The sequence below is a fragment of the Atractosteus spatula genome, chromosome 5 (genome assembly GCF_055471065.1).
Source record: "Atractosteus spatula isolate fAtrSpa1 chromosome 5, fAtrSpa1.hap1, whole genome shotgun sequence".
In the NCBI taxonomy this organism is placed as follows: domain Eukaryota; kingdom Metazoa; phylum Chordata; class Actinopteri; order Semionotiformes; family Lepisosteidae; genus Atractosteus; species Atractosteus spatula.
The window spans coordinates 13,854,787-13,878,797 of record NC_142710.1 but is presented as its reverse complement, the minus strand read 5'-3'; the positions used below and the strand labels follow the sequence as shown (position 1 = coordinate 13,878,797).

General features: G+C 52.0%; 1 protein-coding gene across 2 annotated transcripts; it reads left to right on the top strand.

Moving 5' to 3' along the window:
* The first annotated feature begins 1,658 nt into the window (after nucleotides 1-1,658).
* Nucleotides 1,659-24,011, top strand: LOC148834229 (complement factor B-like). Of its 2 annotated transcripts, XM_088916918.1 has the most exons (18): nucleotides 1,659-1,780; nucleotides 2,746-2,934; nucleotides 3,581-3,766; nucleotides 5,156-5,329; nucleotides 5,894-5,974; nucleotides 10,215-10,309; nucleotides 10,641-10,764; nucleotides 11,078-11,185; nucleotides 12,241-12,321; nucleotides 12,467-12,592; nucleotides 13,328-13,443; nucleotides 14,840-14,966; nucleotides 15,866-16,013; nucleotides 17,928-18,013; nucleotides 19,670-19,797; nucleotides 21,128-21,218; nucleotides 22,686-22,735; nucleotides 23,607-24,011. In XM_088916918.1, exons 1-18 carry the CDS (start codon nucleotides 1,723-1,725, stop codon nucleotides 23,727-23,729), a joined length of 2,091 nt encoding a protein of 696 aa, XP_088773044.1. In that variant the 5' UTR covers nucleotides 1,659-1,722; the 3' UTR covers nucleotides 23,730-24,011. The 2 variants fall into 2 exon arrangements, with proteins under 2 accessions (XP_088773044.1, XP_088773045.1); XM_088916919.1 differs by lacking the exons at nucleotides 22,686-22,735; nucleotides 23,607-24,011 and adding an exon at nucleotides 21,808-22,679 and having other exon boundaries at nucleotides 1,661-1,780.

Here is a 24,011-nt window from a genome sequence, read left to right as displayed (position 1 = left end):
TGGAAACCGCATCCACGCTGTAACAGGAGCGCGTTGTGTTTGGGTGTGCTGGGGCGGTTTCTACGCGACCGGCCTCCTCCTCCTGATCCCGGCTGACTTGTTATTCAAATCCCAGCTCCTCTGTCGGAGCTCTGTTTCCCCGGCACAGACGCGGTGTGTTTGTGAAACTGCTCTCCAGTCCATCAGCAGACCTGAGAGCTGTGGTAACTCCGCAGGGAACACAGTCTGAACAACAGATGAAAAAGGAACACAGTCTGAGCGCTGTTCAAATGTCCATCCATGTTCTAACTGATTTTTCCAGTACAGCGTTGCAGGGGAGCAACAGGCTCAAGGCAGGTCACAGCCTGGAAGGGACGCCAGTCTGTAGCAGGGCACACAAACCGGGGCCGGTTTTCCCAGAAGCCAGTTAACCCCCCAGCATGACAGTGGACTGTGAGAGGAAACCCATGTGAACAAGGGGAGAAACTCCACAGTGACAGGACCCCAGAAACCGAACCCGGGGCCCCAACACTGTGAGACAGAAATGCACCACTGTAGCACCCACCCTTTCAAATGTAAATATCATTATTCTCCACTCCGCTGCCTGAACTGCTTCAACCTGGGCGTGCTGAAGCTCACTTCCAGGTGTCTTGCTGGAACTGAAAGTGTCCGTGTCTTATTATTTGCCTGCCCTCTGCTGGTCACTGCAGATGGTCACCACCTGCGAGTGATTGGAGGGGGAGGGTGGGGCTTCTTGACCGAACCACCAATCGCCCGCTGAGGACACGGGGATGCAGGGCAGAGTCAGTGATGTCATCAAGCTCGTGCCTTTCGCAGAAGCTCCTGAGCGAGGTTCCTGAGAGGGCTGGCCGTCCGGTGAAATGTACTGACTGGTCCTGTGATCAAAGTTTAACCAACTTTCTCCTGAGGGCGTTGGATCATAAAGAACAAGCAGGTCCTTATGTTAGTGACAGTGGGGGTGTGATCGTCCCGCACACCTGGGGCACGAACCCGGGTCTCCAGCATAACGCAACATGGCACCAACTGCGTGAGCTAAAGGAGACCTCCCTCAGCCCAGGCAGCTGAGGTCCCTGGTACGCGCAGGGAGGGCGCTGACATCACCATACTAGCTCTCCTACAGGGGCAGAAATAAAGGTTAAAAACAATACCCAACAAGCCAAGATTAAAAAGCTTTCTGGGCCCCACTGAGAGTCGAACCCTTATCATTAGAACGGGAATCGTTCAACGCTACACTGCTGCCAAACCTCTATTACGAGCTAGGGGACAGATCAGGCCTACAGATGACACCAGAGTCAGAGTGTGGAACAAGATGTCCAGCCTATGTTGCTGAAGACTGATAACCGGACTTCTGTCAAGAAACAGCTGGATGAGATCCTCCAGTCAGGAGAAGAGGCTCTACTTTACACAAAGAGCGGTGGGAGTGTGGAACAAGCTGCCCAGCCATGTAGTGGTTGTCGATCCCCTGGTTCCCCCCAAGAAACCGCGGGATGCGATCTAACTTTTCACTATGAGATCAGAAATGGAATCTCACCTTTAACCTAAACTGAGCTGATTCCAGGTTCCAAGGGAGAGGAATCTTGTTTTGCCTGAACGGGACTCCTGGCAGGAGGTGCTGCTCCTCTTAAACATTAACCCAGTGTCAACAGCAGCTCAGTTCCAGGAACAGGCGGCTCTTGTCTTCCACAGCAGAGTGCAGCTCAAGCCCAGAGGAAGACGCTCAGCATGAGTTCCTGTCTGCTCCTTCTCCTGACGACCGCCTTCTTCTGCCCCGTCCGAACCGGTAAGAGACAGAACCCCCCCCCCCCTTTCCAGGCCTGCGCGAGGCCCATCAGAGCAGGAGGGAATCGGACTTTCCCTTCCCTGCTCTGTCGGACAGAACCTTCATTCCAGCCCTGTCTGTACGCAGATCAGACAGCCTGCAGCAAGGTGGGCTTGAAAGGACGTGGAGTTGAGTCTCTGGGCTTCTTCGGCCACAGGCTGGAAGCCGAGCTTTCGTTCTCGTGCTGGATTCTGACAGGAAGACCTGTCGACCTCCGTGAGCCTCACCAGTCTGTGTCCAGTAGACACCCTCTGTCGTTTTGACTCCTTCAGAAAGATCAGAACGGCTACAGCGAAGAGAAGGTGTTTCGGCCCATTGTGCTTCTGTTTTACTCTCATAACTAGTGCTGCTTGTACTAGTCTGGGGTAGACCCACACTGTGAAAGTACTGACGACAAACTCCTCTGGTTATACTAGAAACCACCCACCCACATTGTGACCCACAGGGGCACCTCTAAGTGGACTGGACTGTCACCGGACTGGGGCTGGAGCCCCTCTGATTGAGGGGGGCCTATAAGACTCACCGGACTGGGGCTGGAGCCCCTCTGATTGAGGGGGACCTATAAGACTCACTGGACTGGGGCTGGAGCCCCTCTGACTGAGGGGGGCCTATAAGACTCACTGGACTGGGGCTGGAGCCCCTCTGATTGAGGGGGACCTATAAGACTCACTGGACTGGGGCTGGAGCCCCTCTGATTGAGGGGGGCCTATAAGACTCACTGGACTGGAGCCCCTCTGACTATGGCAGGTCAGTTGTAAAGGATGAAGAGTAACAGGGGGCCACACTGTGCTGTGGGGGGTTTCTGGTGCCGTCCTACCTTGTGCCCAGAGCTTCTGGCTCCAGGCTGGTGTGCCGCTCAGCGTGCTGCTCGTGGCTGGCTGGAGGCCTTCACTGAGACCGCCCGCCCGCTGGGCCCTCTGTTCCAGAGCTGCTGTGCAGCGGCGCCGAGGAGATAAGGGGCGGCCAGGTGGAGTACCCAGGGGACCGCAGGGTGGGCAGCGTACTGCAGTACGTGTGCCCCCCGCGCACGAGGGCCCAGCCCGTGTCGTGGAGGGTCTGCGGCCGGGACGGTCGCTGGAGCCCCCTGAGGACCGCCAGGACAGCCGCCTGCGTGCGTGAGTACAGACCGCTGCGACCCCCCCCGCCGGGCTCGATAGTAAGGTGTAAACACGTCAGTAAAAACAAGATCACACCATCTCAAGCACACGCTCTTTCAGTTTTAAACCATGAAGCACTAATCATCGTCTGTTACAGAGTAGAGAGGCCAGGGGCTCCAGCAGGCCTCAGACTGTTCCTTCAAGATCCAGGACAGAGTCGCTGCCAGAGACTCTGACGATAAAGTGTCTCCAGGACAGCAAGCATACTAGGGATGCCTTACACCCAGGAGTCACTGGGATAGTAACCCTCACTGGGATCACTGGGACAGGAACTCACTGGGATCACTGGGACAGGAACCCATTGGGTCACTGGGACAGTACCTCATTGTGTCATTAGGACAGTCACGTATTGGGATCATTGGGACAGTAACTCATTGTGTCACTGGAATGGTAACTCACTGTGTCACTGGGGCAGTAACTCACTGGGTCACTGGGACAGTAACTCACTGGATCACTGGGACAGAAACTCACTGGGTCACTGGGACAGTAACTCACTGGGTCACTGGGACAGAAACTCATTGGGTCACTGGGGGATGATCATTGGTATGGTAACCCAACTCATCCCCGATAGACTGAAGTGCTCCTGTCCTTTGCCATGTGGCAGCTCTCCACTGCAGTGGTCCGATCACGCTGGAGAATGGCTGGTTTTCCCCACGCAAGGCCCTGTACAACATTGGAGACTCGGTGGAGTTCAGCTGCGCCGGGGGCCTGACGCTCTTCGGCTCCCCCAACAGGACCTGTCTGCCCACGGGCAAGTGGAGCGGCCAGACAACTTTCTGCGACGCGGGAGGTGAGTCCCGGGTCTTCGAACCCAGAGTAGCCTGGGGGAAGGTTGTTTAGATCACTGCCCACTGGCCTTGGGGGGGGTGCTGGTAGATCATTAGGTGGGACTCTTTCTTCTTCTTAAATCAGGGACACTGTGCTGTAGGAGGAGCTGATTACTGATCATCACTTCCAGGACACTGTCAGTAAGAGTAGGGGTGTCCTGACTGCTGGTCAGTCCAGATCCCAGGACACTGTCAGTAAGAGTAGGGGTGTCCTGACTGCTGGTCAGTCCAGATCCCAGGACACTGTCAGTAAGAGTAGGGGTGTCCTGACTGCTGGTCAGTACAGATACAGACACTGTCAGTAAGAGTAGGGGTGTCCTGACTGCTGGTCAGTCCAGATCCCAGGACACTGTCAGTAAGAGTAGGGGTGTCCTGACTGCTGGTCAGTCCAGATCCCAGGACACTGTCAGTAAGAGTAGGGGTGTCCTGACTGCTGGTCAGTACAGATCCCAGGACACTGTCAGTAAAAGTAGGGGTGTCCTGACTGCTGGTCAGTCCAGATCCCAGGACACTGTCAGTAAGAGTAGGGGTGTCCTGACTGCTGGCCAGTACAGATCCCAGGACACTGTCAGTAAGAGTAGGGGTGTCCTGACTGCTGGTCAGTACAGATACAGACACTGTCAGTAAGAGTAGGGGTGTCCTGACTGCTGGTCAGTCCAGATCCCAGGACACTGTCAGTAAGAGTAGGGGTGTCCTGACTGCTGGTCAGTCCAGATCCCAGGACACTGTCAGTAAGAGTAGGGGTGTCCTGACTGCTGGTCAGTACAGATCCCAGGACACTGTCAGTAAAAGTAGGGGTGTCCTGACTGCTGGTCAGTACATATCCCAGTACACTGTCAGTAAGAGTAGGGGTGTCCTGACTGCTGGTCAGTCCAGATCCCAGGACACTGTCAGTAAGAGTAGGGATGTCAACCCCGGTGTCCTGACTAAATTACACTCTGGGCGACATGGTCTGTCCTCCCTCAGGTTCCTCCTTAATCCCCCTGGTGCAACAGATTCTCTCTCCTGCCCCTGATCTGTGCATAGAGGGGCTGCTGTGTGTCGCCCAGATGGGGCTGCACTTCAGTGCAGTGTGTGAAGTGCTTTGTGTTTCTTTGACATTACAGCCACTGTATACTTGTAGTTATTTAGAACTGTTACAAAGAGATTGGTTCCTTTACCCACCAGTCTATGCCATTACTTTGAGATCAGAAATGGTTTTGCTTATTCATCTTTAAGCTCTGTCTAATGCAGCAGTAAGGTTTTTGTGTTGTGCAGCTACCACTGAAATTGAATTCGCTCATCGCAGTGGGTAGGATCTGGGGGCTCCTGAATGATGTTGAGACTGATTTTCTGGGGTGTCTCTTTCTCAGCGTCACTGTGCCAGAACCCGGGGGTGCCTCTGGGCGGTCAGAGGGTGGGTCGACGCTTTGAGGAAGGTGACCGTGTTCGCTACACCTGTTACAAAAGCCTGGTTCTTTTGGGCTCTGTCTATAGAACCTGCCTGGAGGATGGGAGCTGGTCTGGTTTAGAACCCCGCTGTGAAGGTACTGGAGTCCATAACTGCACCAGCGTTTCACCATCAGCCACCATTGCCATGTTCACCAACAGCACATTCACTATTATCACAATCTCCATTAACAATCTGACCATATTCGCCAACAGCACTTTCATTATTATCACAATCTCCTTTTCCAGTGTACCTACAGCATGTTCACTATTATCACAATCTCCATAAGCAGTCTCGTCATGACCATGTTCACCAACAGCACGTTCACTACTATCACAATCTCCATTAACAATCTGACCATATTTTCCAACAGCACTTTCATTATTATCACAATCTCCTTTTCCAGTGTACCTACAGCATGTTCACTATTATCACAATCTCCATAAGCAGTCTCGTCATGACCACGTTCACCAACAGCACGTTCACTACTATCACAATCTCCATTAACAATCTGACCATATTCGCCAACAGCACTTTCATTATTATCACAATCTCCTTTACCAGTGTACCAACAGCATGTTCACGATTATCACAATCTCCATTAACAGTCTTGCCACGACCATGTTCACCATTACTCTCTCTCTCTGCTTGAATCTCACAGATCCTCATTCATATGATGAACCAGAAACAGTTGCGAAGCACCTGAAATTTTCTGAAGAAATTCTACTGAATCCAGACAAAGGTTTGTGCTGAGCAGGACAGCTGTAAAAGGTGTTTCTTTGTGGAGGCTCCTGAGAAATGTCAGTAGGCATCTTTACAAATGAACAAAACCAGTAGTGTTCTAAAGCTGATATGCACTTTTCCTCATCATTCACTCAGGGAGGAGTTACTTTACTTCTTTCTTCAGAAGGAAATATTATGTCCTTACCCATCTGTTAATTTAAAAATTATCAAGCTTTGGTTCTTGTTAGGTTTATTTTTCTTGATCTGTGAAACAATGTGATTGTTCCCCACAGCCTGGTAATTCAATTATACCCCCCTGTTTAACAAACACAGTAAAAGAGTAGCAATATGGTAACCAAATAAAATAAAAATGAGGTTTTTTGAAGTGAACTCATTGCAGGTGAAGCTGACAGAAAATTTGTAACTACTTCCTGAATCTCTTGGCAACACTTCAAACCATAAAAGACATCTGGTCTGTGCGTGTGTTTACTGATAGAGTGGCTCAGTGCTGGAGCAGTCAGCTCTGTCCTTCCTCCCGACATCCTTCTGTATGGAGTTAGTATGGTCACTATGCGGGGTGCTGATTTTCTCACACGTCTAAAAGATGCTAGATTGACTGTCACTAAATTAATGTCTGTCCTGTGATAGACTGGTGTCCTTTCCAGGGTGTGTTTGCGTCCTGTGATGGACTGTTGTCCTATCTAGGATATAGTCTCCCCCTGTATCCTGTGTTTACAAATTAGGCACTGGGTTGCTATGACTGACACCAAGAACAAGTGGGTTTCCGATAATGAGTGGACATTTACTTGACTGAAATTGACTTGGCTAATTTCTTTAAAAAAAAATAATTTACTTTCTCTGAGTTTCACTTAACCTATTCCCAGGCTGAACGTCACATCTTCTAGAATAGAGTAAAGGAGGAACGTGTTCGTGGAAGGTATCGGAAGTAAGATCACTCTCTTTAAAACTCCCAGCTCGCCTATTACACTGGCACAATGGAGATACAGGCTTCTGATGTCCAAAACTTCCATTAAAAAAATTTCAACGACTTGGCGTGACTTCTGGATTAGCATCCTGGAGGAAGGGCGGCACTTTCTTGGAGCTGTTGGGTAAATGTTTTGTAAATGCAGTCCTAGCTGCCATCAGAGGTCAATATTATTACAGCACACAAGTCACGCCTTCCACACAGGTCCGGGCTCAGAGACACTCCTTGTTGAAAGTGGCAGCAGCCACGTTGTGTCTGCAAACGTTTGCTCTTGATTCTTCTGATCGTTTAGATTTTATTTTTCTCAGCCCTTCAGGACTGCCGCCGACCCAGAAAGATCTGTTCACTCCGTGCGGTTGCCCCCCTCCACAGACAGCCCCGAGAGCTGCCTGTTTCTGTGGGCCTGTGCCGTTGAAAGCATTGTGGAAACAGAGCGTCTCTCTCTCTCAGTGTCTGTTGATGTCAGTGCTTCGTCACAGTCATTTGTGCGCAGCGAATATATGCAGTAAAAGGGGACCGGCACCAGGCCTCCTGACATGAATGGCGTAAACTGTTGAGTACAGGAAGTATTCAGTGTGCTAAGCTGGGGGAAGTGCCTCCCACAAACTGATCCCTGTCCTCAACTTCACTGTAAAGTTCCTGGGAGACAGAGTCACGTGATTTCGCAGAAAAGCCGCTCCAAAGCCACTTTCAACGGCAGGAACCGGCACAAACGGAGCACCAGCGAATGCTTCATTGCCTGTGCTGTTTGAAGGAGGTTAGGTCTTTCAGGCCGGAGGAGCAGGAAGGGTAAAGACTACCGGTAACCTGCGGCGTCCGATATCATTTTACTGACCGTTTCCTTTGGACGGTGCTGAGGGCAGGAACCGGAGTCCCTTGAAAACACACTGCATTTCTACCAGTTCACAGCTTAAATATGAGATACCAGAGAATGGTCTCCTTTCCAACTCAGATTTCTCAGACACAATGCAGATCCATCTGTCCATCTTCTAACAGCTTCATCCAGTACAGGGTCACAGGGGAGCCAGAGTGTATCCCAGCAAGCAGCGGGCTCAAGGTAGGGTTCACCCTGCACAGGACGCCAGTCCGCCACAGGGCAGACACACATACAAACACACTCACACCAGCGCCAGTTGTCCCAGAAGACAGTTAAGCTCCCAACCTGTCTCTGGACTGTGGGAGGAAGCTCATGCGAGCACAGAGAACATGCAAACTCCACACAGATAGCACCCCAGGAATTGAACCCCAGAGCTGGGAGACCACTGTGCCACTGCACTGCCCAACAGCTCAGATTTCACTCGTTATCTGTGTTCAGTGTGACTTCGGAATGAGACTGGGACAACAGTGCTGGAGGAGACCCAGCTGTGAGGAGAGGGGGGTCTGGATGGAAAACTGGGGGGGTTTCTCCTGCTCTGGGTTCGAAAGGCGGTGCAAGTGGGAGTCTTGTTCCTTCAACGACCCAGTGAAAGTTTGCCCACTTGGGTCTGGCCAGGTCTCAGCGGTTCAGATCCAAGTGTTTGTAGCGGCGAGGCTTAATAATAAGGCAGAATTAAGTGTTTCTGAGCTTCCCAAATGAGGCCCCATTTCTCTGTTCATCTCTGTGGTGCAGCCACAGAGAAACTATTCATGCAAGATGATTTAAGGTTTCCTAGGACAGCTCCCAAAGGGGGATGCACTTAGCTAAGTCTGGCTATCATGATCAATGGTCATCCACTGGCGCCTATCAGTCTAGGGAGTGCCGGATGGACATCTGGACTGCATTACTAAGTGTCAGGACTAAGTGACTCATATCTCACCTTAATCAACCAATCAGGGACTGGTAGGGCCGAGTAACCCACGTGGGACTCTGATGCCCATGGAACTTTCAGCCAATCAACAAGCTGAAGTTCCTCCAGGTAAAAACAGGCAACACAGAGAGCCTGAGAGATTCAACAAGAGATTCAACAAGATTCAGATTCAACAAGATTGAGATTCAGATTCAGTAAGATTCTGGAGAGGATTCTGTGGACTGTTCTAAAGGGAATTCAAAGGAGAATTCCAGGGCAGGACGGCCCAGGAGCAGAAGGCTCCCAAGGGCAGGACATTCTCGCAGCGCGCCTCCTGACCATCCTGAGACTCAGCCCGGACAACCACGGAACGGCCAGTGTGTCCGAGTGCCAGAACTTTCCTTTGTTCTAAGAGTCTAGAGTGGAGGTTGCCAGAGAGTAACCAGCAGCAGGCCTCGTGAACAGATCGGAACTGTGGACAGCTGAATCACTATTCAGAACTAGTCTTCATCAGGAACGAACCGGTCCTCTTCCTGACTTGCTGGGACCCACAGTCATCTTTTCTCCTGTGCACAAACTTTGCTAGTTAAAGCCAACACTAACTAGCCGGTCAGTGAGCATCTGCAGCGCACCGTCGCAAGCCGCACAGCACAGCCTGGCACCGAGCCAGACAGCGCGGATTGGACAGCAACAGCCTGCAACTGTTTCTTTGTGCCCGCAGGAGATCTGAATCCCCAGAAATTGGATGAGTATTCAACTTCAATGCATTACAGCTCGAGAATTCAATTGTTATCCAAACCAGTTGATATCAATTTAATTCCTAAGAGTTATGTACTTGTTTTGAGTATCTAATGTAGAAGTTATAACCAAGTTCATTTACGAAACGGTCTTAATGAATGATATACTGAACGTATGTCCTCTTGATGTGTAACACTTCGTAACTGATTGAATATATATCTTTTGTATTCTGATAACCCTCTCGATAAGATCTGTTAGGTTTAAGGCATATTCTATGTATTAATAAATGTATCCTCGTGTATTAGTACCTGCGTGTGTGCGTTGTTTGAGTTATGTCGCATGGTTGGATTCTAAAGCCATCAAAAGAATCAACTTTGTGATTTACTGCTACAATTAATAATTGTCTCAGTAAATGCCCAAACCCTACAGAACTGGTGCCTTCAGAGAGCCACTATGATTACATATTTGGCGTCCCTGAACGGCTATGAAACACTACATGTTCGTATTGCGAGGGGACGGGATGATGAGAGCTGAGCTGTGAAACGGGCTCACAGTGGAGTGTCCAAGGTCGACCAGAGCTCAGGGGGCACCCCAGATCTCAGCGAGCAGGCTGACCCCCAGTTCCCCACCCCAGAGCCCCAGGGACGTGACAGCACATTTAGGAAAATCATGCCCAGGGTGGGAACTGACCCTCAGTGTTTCCAAACAGGCAAGGAACCTGCTATGAGCTCAGAGTTTCCTGAAGGAAGGCCTCTTGTTTCTCTCCCCAGAGATCCACATCTACTTTGTGATAAAGGCGTCAAGCAGTGTGGGCACAGAGAATCTGAGGAAGGCTCTGCTCTTTGTGGAAAATTTGTCTGGGATGGTGAGAAAAGCTCTTAGTAGCTGGCTTTGTAACTGCAGGAAGAAGTCAGGTTGTCAGCTGGGAAGCTTGTTGCACACTCCCACCACCCTTTGTGTAAAGTAATGCCTCCTGTTTTCAGTTTTAAAATCTCTTCCCTCTAGTTTCCACTTGTCTCTTGTGGTTGGTGTTTCAATGTTAATTCTGGGTTGATTCTCTTGGTGAGAGATTTTGAACACTTGTATCAGGTCCCATCATGACCTTGTCTGAGACTATAAAGATTCAGGCCTATTTCATCTGGCCTATCAGCCTGACTGATTGTCTTGTCCTGTAACACGTTGTCTCATACTGCCAGGTCATGGCCTCCTCTGGACAGGTGAAATGCAGTCTGGTGCTGTTTGGCTCCTCAGCTAGAGAGATAGTTCCTCTCACCTCAAACCAGGTGACCATGGAGATGGAGGATACAGATAATGTCACAGGTATGACACTACTCGGCTCCTGGGGTCTCACCACCTCACAGACATTAGTAATCCAGCTGGCTCTGTTAGCAGTGTGGAGTCCCACCCCCTCACAGACGAGGGGCCTAGAAATGGTCATCTGCTATCATCTACCAGAGCTCAGTGCCCTCTGTGAAGGCAGTGTGAGTGGGCAATGTCATCGCTACGATTTCTGTTAGCAGAACTCGTATTATCTCGAATACTGTGCAGGTAAATGGCTGTAAATATCCTCTCCGCTTCGTACGCCTGAATCGTGCGGGCGGGAGTTGACGCTATCTCCCCCTCTGCACGCCAGATTTCCTGGAGCAGCCAGGCGTGAACACCGGAGAGGCCCTGACGCTTGTCCTGCAGTCCGTCCGGCGCAATCCCACCGGGAAGCAGATTGTCATCCTGGTCACAGACGGTAGGGTGTGGCAGAGGGCAGAGGCAGGAGGGCTCTCGGAGAAGAGGGGTACACAGGGGCAGCTGGCAGGAGTCTCAGTCCAGAAATGCTTGCACATCGGGGTCCACGCCTGTCAACACTGCGTTCTGGGCCTGCCTTTTGAAAGCTGATAACAACAATGAAGTGCAGTGCCACTGCACACAAATTAAGATCTGACAGTACTGACCCAGCCCAGGCCCCTGAGATCACATGCACCCTCTCGTTCACCCTTTCGCCCATTCATCAACCCTACATCCACCCATTCACAAATTCACCCATTCACCCATTCATCAACCCTACATCCACCCATTCACCCATTCATCAACCCTACATCCACCCATTCACCCTTTCACCCATTCACCAACCCACCCATCCACCCATTCATCAACCCTACATCCACCCATTCACAAATTCACCCATTCACCCATTCATCAACCCTACATCCACCCATTCACCCATTCACCAATCCACCCATTCACCAACCCTACATCCATTCACACATCCACCCATCCTCTCACCATCCTTCCACCCATCCACTCTTCCCTATTCTAACCCTTTTCTCCAGTACAGGGCCTCAGGGGAGCTGGAGGACACACCTTGGACAGAACGCAAACAAACACGGGCACAGACACACACACACTCACACAGGGCCAATATTCCCAGAAGCCAGTTGACCCACCAGCATGTCTTTGGACTGTGGGAAGAAAGCAGAGCACCAGGAGGAAACCCATGGGATCACAGAGAGAACATGCAAACTCCACACAGATAGGACTCCAGGTCTGGAATTGAGCCCAGAGCCCAGGGCCCAGCGCTGTGAGGCAGACAGATCATGGAGACATAGCATGGCCAAGACTAAGATGGTTAAATCACGTGCAGCTTGGAAGCTTTTGTGTGATTTGTGTATCGGTGCCTCGGTGTTGTCTGCTGGGAGTTGTGCAGTCACTGCAGGGCACATGTCAATGGACTCTAGCTGTTTTAGGCTGTAAGAAGGAAAGTGACCATGAGGAAGTCTCTCCTCCTCTCCTCCTCTGCTTCAGGGAGGCACAACATGGGACCCAGCCCCTATTCCGTCATGCGCAACCTGACCACCGCCATCCCTGAGCCGGACAAGCACCTGGGTGAGTCTGGGGACCGAGAGGGACTCCCTGACTGAGGATCCCAACTGTCTTAACACCCGAACTGCACACTGGTGTATTGTCTCCAATTCTGACCCTCCGTCTCAATGTCGTGTGTGCCTGTTCGATCTCTGCCCCCGCTGTCCAGACGTGTTCGCCATCGGACTGGGCGACGCCAGCAAGGAGGAGCTGGACAGGATCTCCTCCCAGAGGGCCGAGCAGAGATCCTTCTACCTGCCTGACTACAGCGCTCTGGACCGCGTGCTGCCCGAAGGTGAGCTTTCTCTTGTCGTTGATTGATTGATTGATTCAATCATTCATTCATTTGTTTGATTGATTTGATTGGGTGATTGATTGATTGGTTTGTTGATTGATTGATTGGTCGGTCGGTCGGTCGGTCGGTCGGTCGAAGCAGCAGGTGAGTCTGTCTGCCTGATCTCTCTGGGCTGCTCTGCAGAATCTGGGCAAGTACTAACTGGTAAATTTCAGAGGGAAAACCTTATACTGCAGCAGAGAACAGCAATGTGTCAGGTCAGCTGCTGAGAGGATGGTAGTTACAGCTGTGTGTCTGCGTCTGTCTGTCTGTCTGCCCTGATGTGAGTGTGTGTGCCCGTGTCTGTCTGCTCTGTGATGGCCTGATGTCCTATCCAGGGCGTACGCTGTCTTGTGCCCAGTGCTTGCTGGGATAGGCTCCAGCTTCCCCCACGACCCTGTACTGGGTAAATCGGTTAGGAACCAGCCAGATGTTAATTGGTGCTGGGCTGTGTCAGTGCAGGTCTTTGCTGGCTCGTACAGAAGAGCAGTTAGGAATGAAAGCTCCTTTTGCACCACAGTGTGCTATGGTCGTGAGTCCAGGTTGAGGGGGAGGCGCTGAACTGAACTGGCCTGTCTGAGGGTTGATTCCACACTGAACACCAGCCTGGTCTGCGGAGCCTCTTCAGGTGTAGGGGGAGGCAAACAGCAGTGATGAAAGGCGCTATATCCCCTGACGTATCTCCTCTCTGATCAGCGTCCCCGGACAGCTGTGGAATCAGAGGGGAGAAGACCTTCCAGTACAAGAGGGTATTCGGAGGAGTGAGTGCCAGAGACAAGCAGTGGCCCTGGCAGGTGCTGCTGAAGATGAAGGTACTCGAACCCGGGACCTCATAGCTTCTCTCTAGACTGAGCTGGAAATACATTCTGCGTTCATTGAGAAGACCTGTGCAGGTGTCAATCATGTCTAGACTGGCCCTTCAGAATTCAATCTGGAGGCACTGTCTGTGTATGAGGGCTTGGACTTCATGATGCCAGAGGAGGGGAGGCCATTCGAACCAAGAACCAAGTCTGTTCGGTAGCTTGTAGCTAATTGATCCCAGGTTCTCATCCACCCAGATATGGCGGGGCAGCTTGTTCCACACTCCCACCACCCTGTGTGTAAAGTAGGGCCTCCTGTTCTCAGTTTCCCTGTAGTGTCCACTTGTGTCCACAGGCTGGTGTTTCACTGTTGATTGTGAAGAAGCATGCTGGGATGACTGTGCCTCCTGAGGCACAGGTTCGAGCCCCTGCTGCAGACACAGTTCTTGCAACCCTGATAGAGGTGCTTTACTCCAGTTGTCCCAGTCCACCCAGCTCCAGAAGTGGGGGTCGGGGGGTATACTGAGGCTACCCCTGCAATGGGCCAGCATCCCATCTGGGGGGAGAGTCACATGGTCTTGGCCTGCTTGATGCTACAGCAGCCAGGATGAGCTCTGGCCTGGACTTCAGGATGTCCACTGGGTGGTAAGATGGGAAACGCCTTTTTAACACAGGGGGAGCTGAGTATCTCTACTCTGGAACTTGACTTGTGGCCAAACAAGGGTGTAGCCTGCCTTGTGCCCATTACACGCCAGGACAGGCTCCAGCTCCCCCACAACCCTGTACTGCAGGGGTTCCCAGTCCCGGTACTGGTGACCCACACATCCGCTGGGTTTTGTTGCAGCCGAGCCTTCAAACCCTTCAAAGACTTCTCAATTATAAGATTAGTCCGAACTGTTTGCTCCCAGCTCTCCAACATCTTGGAGCTTTAACCGTTGAAGCGCAATCAAATTCTAAACCTGAGACTAGAGACAAACTGCAAATATTCCAGTGGAGATCAAGTGAGGCTGCAGTGATGTCATGAAGGTGGGCTGGAAGGAAAACCAGCAGGGCTGTGGAGCACCAGGGCCAGGACTGGGAACCACTGCAGTACTGGATAAAATGGATGGATGAGTTGCCTGAGTTGTTTCTCAGGGAGAACATTTTGACAAGATGAATGGCTCCAGGGAAAGTGAGAGCTAAGAATAATGAATTAACAGTGTGTCCTGTTAATATATCCTCAGGGTCCTGCCTGTATCTTTGCAGCGTTTGGTGAAGCTCGGGGCTTGTGGGATTGAGTGGTTAATTGGGATGGGTGCTGCCTTTCTGCTCCAGGGCCGTTACGTCCTCTCCCCTGGGATCCCACAATGCATTGCACCTGACTGTGTGACGTCAGCCTCACCCGGCGTGGGCGTGTGCTCTCTTCCAGAGTGATGGCAGCTGGGAACCAAACGGGGGCGGCTCGATCATCTCCAGGCGCTGGGTCCTGACCGCGGCCCACGTCCTGATGTGCACGGACGTGGTCTGTGGCGCTGCCGACGTCACAGTCGTTGCCGGTAATACCCGATCGCCGCTAGCAGGCAAACGCACATTTCTGGCTATTTAACAGGAAGAAAGAAGTTCCAGCTCTCAGGAATTACAGGGAGGATTAATCATTTATATCCCAAAGTGTGATCAATTACTCAAATCCCCAGGCATGATCAATAACCTAACCTAAATATCAATAGAAGTGTATAGATTAGTAGAAGTGTGTTTGACTGAAGGGATCAGCTGGAAAACGATACAATGATTTGCGTGGTTGTTCTCATAACGTGTGGAGCCAATAGCACTACACAGGCCTTAAAGAACCAGACCGCCCGCGAAAACTGCAGTCGAGTCTAAGTTTCCTGTGGTGAAATATTGGCAGAGACTCTGATATCCAAGTTCCAAATCAGATCCCCTCATATCCATGGTGGAGACAGTGGTGAATTAATTGTTGCCACCCGGCAGGTGACATTGGAGGTGACAATGGAGACCAGGGCAGGGGGCTAGACACGGGTGGTAAAAACGACATCCAAACCTACAATGAGACGTGCTGAGCTAGAAGAGGCTACTTGTGCCAGAGACTCATGCGTTATGTGGACACATTGCTTGCATCTTCTAGACGCAAATGGTCCGTGGACCACTGGTGGTCCGCCAGCGTGCGCCAGGTGGTCTGCAAGCTGACCGAGTCATCTTTCTTAAAGCAAGTCTCGGCAGAAGTCCCTTCTTCACATTAACTTTTTAAGTAATAAAAACAGTTGCAAAATATACGATTTAGTTCGTAAAAATATTAGTACTTTCATCAAATTTAATTCGGTATTAATTTTAGTACATTAATAGGTAATGATTTTTACAGGGTAAGAAGTGGGTGTTGTTTGCTCCAGCTCCTTCTTCCAGCACTCCCATCACTGCTGCCCCCTTGTGTCCGCCGCAGGTATCACAAGGCGCACAGACAGCCAGGGCAGTAATCTGGTGGTGGAGGAGGTCATTGTGCATGAAATGTACAAGGACAACAAGAGCTATATCTACGACATTGGGCTGCTGAAGCTGAAGGAGGACATCGTCTTCGGCGAGCGCAAGAGGTACAGGGGTCAGAGACGTCTGCCCCACCAGCCACCAGCCAAGGGGCGCCTCGCGATGTTGAGCGGCGATGACCGACTCTGAGCTGAGAGTCAGCCTGTTGCGTAATTGACGAGAGGGACCATGTGTCAGGGCAGCACAGTGGCGCAGTGTTGTAGTAGCAGTAGTGGTAGTAGTAGTAGTTGCTGCCTCACACCTCCGGACCTAGGGTACTGTCTGCATGGAGTTTGCATGTTCTCTGTGTATTTTTAGTTGGTTTCCTCTGGGAGCTCTGGTTCCTCCCATGGTCCAAAGACATGCTAGTAGGTTAATTGGATTGGTTTCTGGGAAAAAAGGCCCTGGTGTGAGCGTGTGCGTGTCTGTGTGTGTCCTGCGATTCACTGGTGTCTTGTCCAGCGTGTGTCTTGCTGGGATAGGCTCTGGATTTCCTCAGTGAGCCAGAATAATAAGTTCTGTGAGCTTCAGTGAGCCTGATTAATAAGAAGTAGTATGAAAATGGATTTATGGGCTAATTGTGTCAGAAAACATTAGTAAGACCAAGGCCACACAGACCCGCAGGAGGGAAGATCATGGCGGGGACGTCAGGGCTGCTACCACACAGTGTTTTGATCCTGGGTTCAACTGCAGATTGGAGCACATTCTGTGTGGAGTTCACATGTTCCCCTGCATTGCTTAGGAATGGTGATTATTTATGGTGAGAGAATGACCTACACAGTCCCACGGTGTCTCTCTCGTCTGTGCAGTGGTGTCTCTGCAGTGACACTGTCTGTCTCGTCTGCGCAACAGTGACACTGTCTGTCTTGTCTGTGCGGCGGTGTCTCTGCAGTGACACTGTCTGTCTTGTCTGCGTGGCGGTGTCTCTGCAGTGACACTGTCTGTCTCGTCTGCGCAGCAGTGACACTGTCTGTCTCGTCTGCGTGGCGGTGTCTCTGCAGTGACACTGTCTGTCTCGTCTGCGCAGCAGTGACACTGTCTGTCTCGTCTGCGTGGCGGTGTCTCTGCAGTGACACTGTCTGTCTCGTCTGCGCAGCAGTGACACTGTCTGTCTCGTCTGCGTGGCGGTGTCTCTGCAGTGACACTGTCTGTCTCGTCTGCGCAGCAGTGACACTGTCTGTCTTGTCTGCGCGGTGGTGTCTCTGCAGTGACACTGTCTGTCTCGTCTGCGCGGCGGTGTCTCTGCAGTGACACTGTCTGTCTCGTCTGCGCAGCAGTGACACTGTCTGTCTTGTCTGCGCAGCAGTGACACTGTCTGTCTTGTCTGCGTGGCGGTGTCTCTGCAGTGACACTGTCTGTCTCGTCTGCGCATCAGTGACACTGTCTGTCTCGTCTGCGCAGCAGTGACACTGTCTGTCTCGTCTGCGCGGCGGTGACTCTGCAGTGACACTGTCTGTCTCGTCTGCGCATCAGTGACACTGTCTGTCTCGTCTGCGCAGCAGTGACACTGTCTGTCTCGTCTGCGCGGCGGTGACTCTGCAGTGACACTGTCTGTCTCGTCTGCGCATCAGTGACACTGTCTGTCTCGTCTGCGCAGCAGTGACACTGTATGTCTCGTCTGCGCATCAGTGACACTGTCTGTCTCGTCTGCGCGGCGGTGTCTCTGCAGTGACACTGTCTGCCTCGTCTGCGCGGCGGTGACTCTGCAGTGACACTGTCTGTCTCGTCTGCGCGGCGGTGACTCTGCAGTGACACTGTCTGTCTCGTCTGCGCAGCAGTGACACTGTCTGTCTCGTCTGCGCATCAGTGACACTGTCTGTCTCGTCTGCGCGGCGGTGTCTCTGCAGTGACACTGTCTGTCTCGTCTGCGCGGCGGTGACTCTGCAGTGACACTGTCTGTCTCGTCTGCGCAGCAGTGACACTGTCTGTCTCGTCTGCGCGGTGGTGACTCTGCAGTGACACTGTCTGTCTTGTCTGCGCAGGCCTGTCTGTCTCCCCTGCACGGCGGATCTCTCTCAAGTCCTCTCTCTTCCTGCACTGGACTGGCGCTCTCGCTGTGAGCACCAAGGTGAGACTGAATCCTCTCTTCCCTCGATCTGCAGCTGCTCTCAAACTCTTTGATGACACACACTTTCACCCTGAATTCCCGTCATGACACCACAAAAGGCTGGATGCCGTCTTCCCCTGTGACCACTTGTGCTAGGGCTGTTTTGGCCAGCAGAGGGCGGCAGTGAGGCATGTTCTGGTGAGACTCTGAGCTCCAGGCTGAACTGGAGGGTTCAAACCCCTAACGTTGTCCCCTTTGGCCAATGCACTTAACTCCAATTGATCCCTCAGCCCCCCTGCTGTTTAGATGAAGGAGTAAAAACATTTCTTGGAGCAGCTCGGTTTTCTAGCACTTTGCCTTCAGTCGTGTGCTCCATTGGTGATTGATCTTAAAGTTTTTAGCAGCTGTAACACAGCTACAAAATTACACTGAATATCTCTGTTTATCCATCTTTTGGATGAGATGTTAAACCGAGGTTCTGACTCTCAGTGGTCATTAAAGATCCCCGGCATTTCTCGATAAGACTAGGGAGTTATCCTGGTGTCCGGGCCAAATTTCCCCCCTTGGCCTCCAAATTGTCCCCATGTATGATTGGCTGGCACCTGCCCTGCGGTGGACTGGCGCCTGGTGTACCCTGCCCTGTGCTCGTTGCTTGCCAGGTAGGCTCCAGCTTCCTGCGACACCGTATGGAAAAAAGCAGTTTGGCGAATGACATGGACATGGCATCTCTATTCATCGTGACAGAATGGCTGCTATCACAGCTGGAAGCACCCTGTTCACCAGAGGCAGTCGACACACAGTAGTGTTGACAAACTAGCAGATCTAGTGTATTTTGGAATAAAAACAGCACTGGGGCCCTGGGCTCAACACCAGACTTTGGGTGCTGTCTGTGTGGAGTTTGCATGTTCTCTCCACGTTCACTGTGTCCCAGGTTTAGATCTGCCGCACGAGTTGCCAGAACCCTGATCCATCCGTGATCCCATCAGTCTTGACAAGCTTCCCTGTCCCTGCTGATGAGAAGCAGAGCTATAACCCCCTGCTGCACCACCAACCCTGACAGCAGAGCTGGCTGACTGGGCTGGGTGTGAGGCAGATGCACCTCTTTCCATTTAGCCCTAAGCGTTCCTGTTTTGTCCGGTCTGATCACAAGCCTCTTTATGCAGACACCACGTACGAGTTTCACTAGTGAGCTTTCCGAGCAACGGCCCTGCAGAGGGTGCGAGAAGGCGGTTCGGCGAAGGTTTGAAAATGTGTTTTCATTTGTGATGGAAAAGGCTGTTGTCCAAAGGCCCTGCCAAGAAGACACACATGAGGTGCCTCCCCTGTGGTGCTCTGAGCCCAGGCAGGTTCATAGGAGGATTTATGGTGTGAGCACAGCTCTGGTCTTACTCTTTTATCACCTGTTTGGAAGTGAGCATTGCATGCATGCAACAGACCTACAGAAAATATCCCCACACACTGTGGCAGAGTGGGACAGTGTCTGTGATGAGGGTGTCGCTGCAGGGTCAGTTGTGGCCAGGTCAGGACAGCTGCTGCAGCTTCAGTCTCGCCGCCCCTCCACAGTCAAGGGCCAGCTTCGTGCGGGAGCACACCAGCGTGTCGCTCCTCATGGAGTCATCTCCCACTCTTCCGGCGGGAACGCGGGTCTCCGCTAATCCCCTCGCCTGTGACCCCCAGACCTGATCTTCACCGGCCGGGGCGGCGAGGACTACAGGACCGTCAACGGCTTCGTGACTGGCTGGGGAAGGATTAAGAAGCACAGAGATATGGAGGACAACCTGCAGTACGGCAGCATCACTGTGCAGGTGAGCCCCCCCCCCGCTCCGGGTAAACGCCTCGATTGCAGGGGCGGGTTTATTGGTCAGTTCTGTTGTGATATGTCCTAATCCAGGCAACATGGTGGCGCAGTGGTCAGCATTGATGCCTACTAGACAGCATAGCTTTCACTTAGCTTGTTGTGTAATTCGCTACTGGGAAAACTGGCCTTGGTGTGCATGTGTCTGTGTATCTATGTGTGTCCTGTGATGGACTGGTGTCCTGTCCAGGGTGTGCGTGTGCGTGTGTCTGTGTATCTATGTGTGTCCTGTGATGGACTGGTGTCCTGTCCAGGGTGTGTGAGAGTGTGTGTCCGTGTGTGTCCTGTGATGGACTGGTGTCCTGTCCAGGGTGTGTGAGAGTGTGTGTCTGTGTGTGTCCTGTGATGGACTGGTGTCCTGTCCAGGGTGTGTGAGAGTGTGAGTCTGTGTGTGTCCTGTGATGGACTGGTGTCCTGTCCAGGGTGTGTGAGAGTGTGAGTCTGTGTGTGTCCTGTGATGGACTGCTGTCCAGTCCAGGGTGTGTGACAGTGTGTGTCTGTGTGTGTCCTGTGATGGACCGGTGTCCAGGGTGTACCCTGCCTTATTCTCGTTGCTTCCTGGGATAGACTCCAGCTCCCCGTGACCCTGTGCTGGATAAAGAGTTGGGAAAATGGGTGGATGTCCTAATCCAAGAAGATCACATGCAGTAGGAATACTCAGAGCTTGATGAGACAGGTTGTTATCTTGTCAAAGTGCATTAAACACATGAAAGTGTGTGTATGAGACATGAAAAGTGTTGGGTTTTGGATGCAATCTGCCTGCCTCTGTCACCATGCTGCAGAGATCTGTGAAAGAATCTTTTGCGACAGAAGGAGGGCTGGGGTTACAGAGCTATCCTGGACCGAGGCTGAGAGACCTCTACCCACTGCGCCCTGGCTGCGGGACATTGTGCTTTCCTGTGCCTGGTTATAGCAAAGGGGGACTAACAGTTGTCTAATTCATGAGCTGTCAACAACTAGTTTGTTTCTCATCTTATAAAAGTTTGTGGCCAGCACTGCCTTTTGGGTTTGCTGGTGAAGTGAGTTTGTTAGAGGTCAATGGCAGTGCCGAGAGTTTGGAAATGACCCCAGGCTCCAGAGCAGGAGACTTTATTCCTGCAGGTTTTGAAAGCAAGTTGACAGACAAGACAGGTGAAAGACTTGTCTCGGCCTGGACTGACTTGAAAACCCCCCCAAAAAACTGTTACACTTCCTAAAAGCTGTCATCTTGGTGGCTTGGTAACAAACGCCAGGAAGCAGCTGTCTGAGGAAATAATTCCTCTGCCTGCTTCCTCTCCCAGAGCCGGGAAAAGTGTGGGACGATCCTGCCAGATGTGCCCTTCACAGCCGAGAAGCTCTGCGCTAATGGAAACAATGTGGACGCTTGCAGAGGTAGGGCTTTCCATGGATATTGCTTTTGCCCTACAGCGCCCCCCTGAGGATGTTCTACATAACAGCTATTCTGATTTGAGCAGGACAGTGGCACTCTGGTGAGTATATTGCTGGCTCACAGCCTCACAGCACTGGGGCCATGGGTTTGATTCCTGGGGTGCTGTCTGTGTGGAGTCTGCATGTTCTCCCTGTGCTCATGTGAGTTTCCTCAAGGTGCTCCAGTTTCCTCCCACAGCCTAAAACATACTGGTCGGTGAATTGGTTTCTGGGAAAACGGGGAGTGTGTCTGTTTCTGTGTGTGTCCTGTGATGGACTGGTGTCCTGTCCAGAGTGTATCCTGCCTTGTGCCTGGTGCTCATTGGGATAGGCTCTGGCTCCTCTGTGACCCTTAGAAAATGGCTGGTCAGAGCCGATTGATTTGAGCATCACCTGCAGCTCTTTTTCTCCAAAGTGTCGGCATCAGAATCTATAACCTGTTTTTTTTTCCACATGCAGTTTGGGCAGCTTGTTCCACACCCCCAGCACTCTTTGTGTAAAGACCTACTTTCCATTGTCAATCCGAAATGCCCCACCTTTCGCTTTCCACTAGGTGAGAAGATGGGAAACTCCTTTTTAACACAGAGGTGTTACGATCCGGTCCCCAACGTACAGGAGCTGTGATCGGTGGCAAGAGGAGCCCCAAGTGCTCAGAGGGACTCGCAGGAATCTGGGAGACGTGAGGTTGATGTGCGGCTCAAAGGGAAGGCTGTGTGGAGTTCCCTGCCTGGCCAGGGCCCTTGCAGCAATGAAAGAAATGTAGTGCTTCACTTCAAGGAAGAGAAACTGAGCATTAACTCAATGTCAGAGCACTGAATCTCAGGGGACTTGATCTTCAAGAAGGAGCTCCATTGTATGATGAGGGTGCGCCTGGTTGATTTACTAACGGGGGCTGGGAGATGTGTCCCAAGTGAGTCTGCACGGGGTTAGATGCAGACTGAGTCTCAGTGTGAATGTCCTGGCTGTTAGGAGCAACCCCTCACCCGAGACACTCCCAGCCCAGGTGTAACAAAGGGGAGCCGAGTGTCCGGATCAAGGTGGGCAACAGTGTTACAGAAGCCATTTTCCCGTGATCCTGAAGAAGAGGCAGGGAAGACATCCGTAGACTGGAGCTCTACTAGTGGCCAAACACACACGAGTCGACTGGGCTGCTCTCTGATCGGAAGTGTGTGTCATAATCAAAGCCTCTGGGGCGAGGTGAGAGGAGACACTGCACTGCCTGAGGCTCATTGCTCACACAAGCCGTTAAACTGCAGGCCTGAGTCCCAGCTGACACACAGCAGGTTTCAGATGGAGGCCATGTGGCTATTTACAGTCAATGTGCTCGTGACTTATACAGACAAGACTCGGAGTGTCCGACCGGGTGTGGGCTGGTGGGCTGGCGGGCTGGTGGACTGCCCCCTGAACTCTGACCTCTGACCTCTGTTGCAGGAGATTCCGGAGGTCCCTTCGTCATCAAGAGGAATGGCCGCTGGATTCAGGTACATCCTTGCTATAAGCCCCCTGATCATTCAGTCGCAGTGAAGCGGGTGGGGGTGGGACTGCAGTCCGAGAGAATTGTGAATGATTCAACTGCATCTTTCAGAGGGCATTTGCCCACTTTAAGAAAGTGGGAATGGTGTTAATAACATCTCATCAGGATGTCTGAAGTAGAGACTGTTAGCGATATCATAGGGTTAGTTAAATCCTACAATTCTGTTGTCCAGTCCTGGTCCTGGAGCGGTCTGTCCTGAGTAGAACTATACTCAGAGGACGGGACAGCTCTACAGACACACTGCCCAGCACACCAGGACCAGGACTGGACAGCCCTGCTGAAGACACACTGACCCCTCCAGGACCAGAACTGGACAGCCCTGCTGCAGACACACTGACTGACCCCTCCAGGACCAGGACTGGACAGCCCTGCTGCAGACACACTGACTGACCCCTCCAGGACCAGGACAGGACAGCCCTGCTGCAGACACACTGACCCCTCCAGGACCAGGACTGGACAGCCCTGCTGCAGACACACTGACTGACCCCTCCAGCACCAGGAGTGGACAGCCCTGCTGCAGACACACTGACTGACCCCTCCAGGACCAGGACTGGACAGGCGTGCTACAAACATTGACCACTCCAGGACCAGAATGAGACAGGTCTGATCTAAGACAAAGGCATATTTCAGAATTATCGTCATGTTAGTTTACTCTACAATTTACACCAGAGGTCATGGCAAGTCAGTATGACCTGTATTTTTGAAAACACATTATTGAATACGACACCCTCATGCCACGAGCCTGCAGTCCGGTCAGTACAGTGCCACTCTGAGCATCTCTGAGCTCGCAGTCAGTTTGCTGCCCTCTCCTGGCACAGATTGGCATTGTCAGCTATGGGGACAAGGACTGCACGAAGGGCAGCACGGGATTCTACGTCAACGTGGCGCGGATGATGGAGTGGATCCGAGGGAAGGTGGGGGAGGACCTGCAGTTCGCCTGAGCGAGCGCACCCTCCCGCCTGATCGCTTCGCTCCCCTCTTCGCTCAAGCCCGGCCACCGGCTGCCGCCCCGAAGAGACGACTCCGTCCCATCATGCAGTCCAGGCTCCGCCGGGCTGTTTTTAAAGGCTACAGCGGGGAGACCAGCGTCAAACCCAGGACCATGATCCCCTGCGGTTCGGATAAAGGTGGACAGGGGGAGGGGGGCGATGGGAAACTTGTTTCCCATCAGGGTTTTTTGTACTGGAAACCAGATCTTACAAATAAAGCGCAAAACTGAAAGA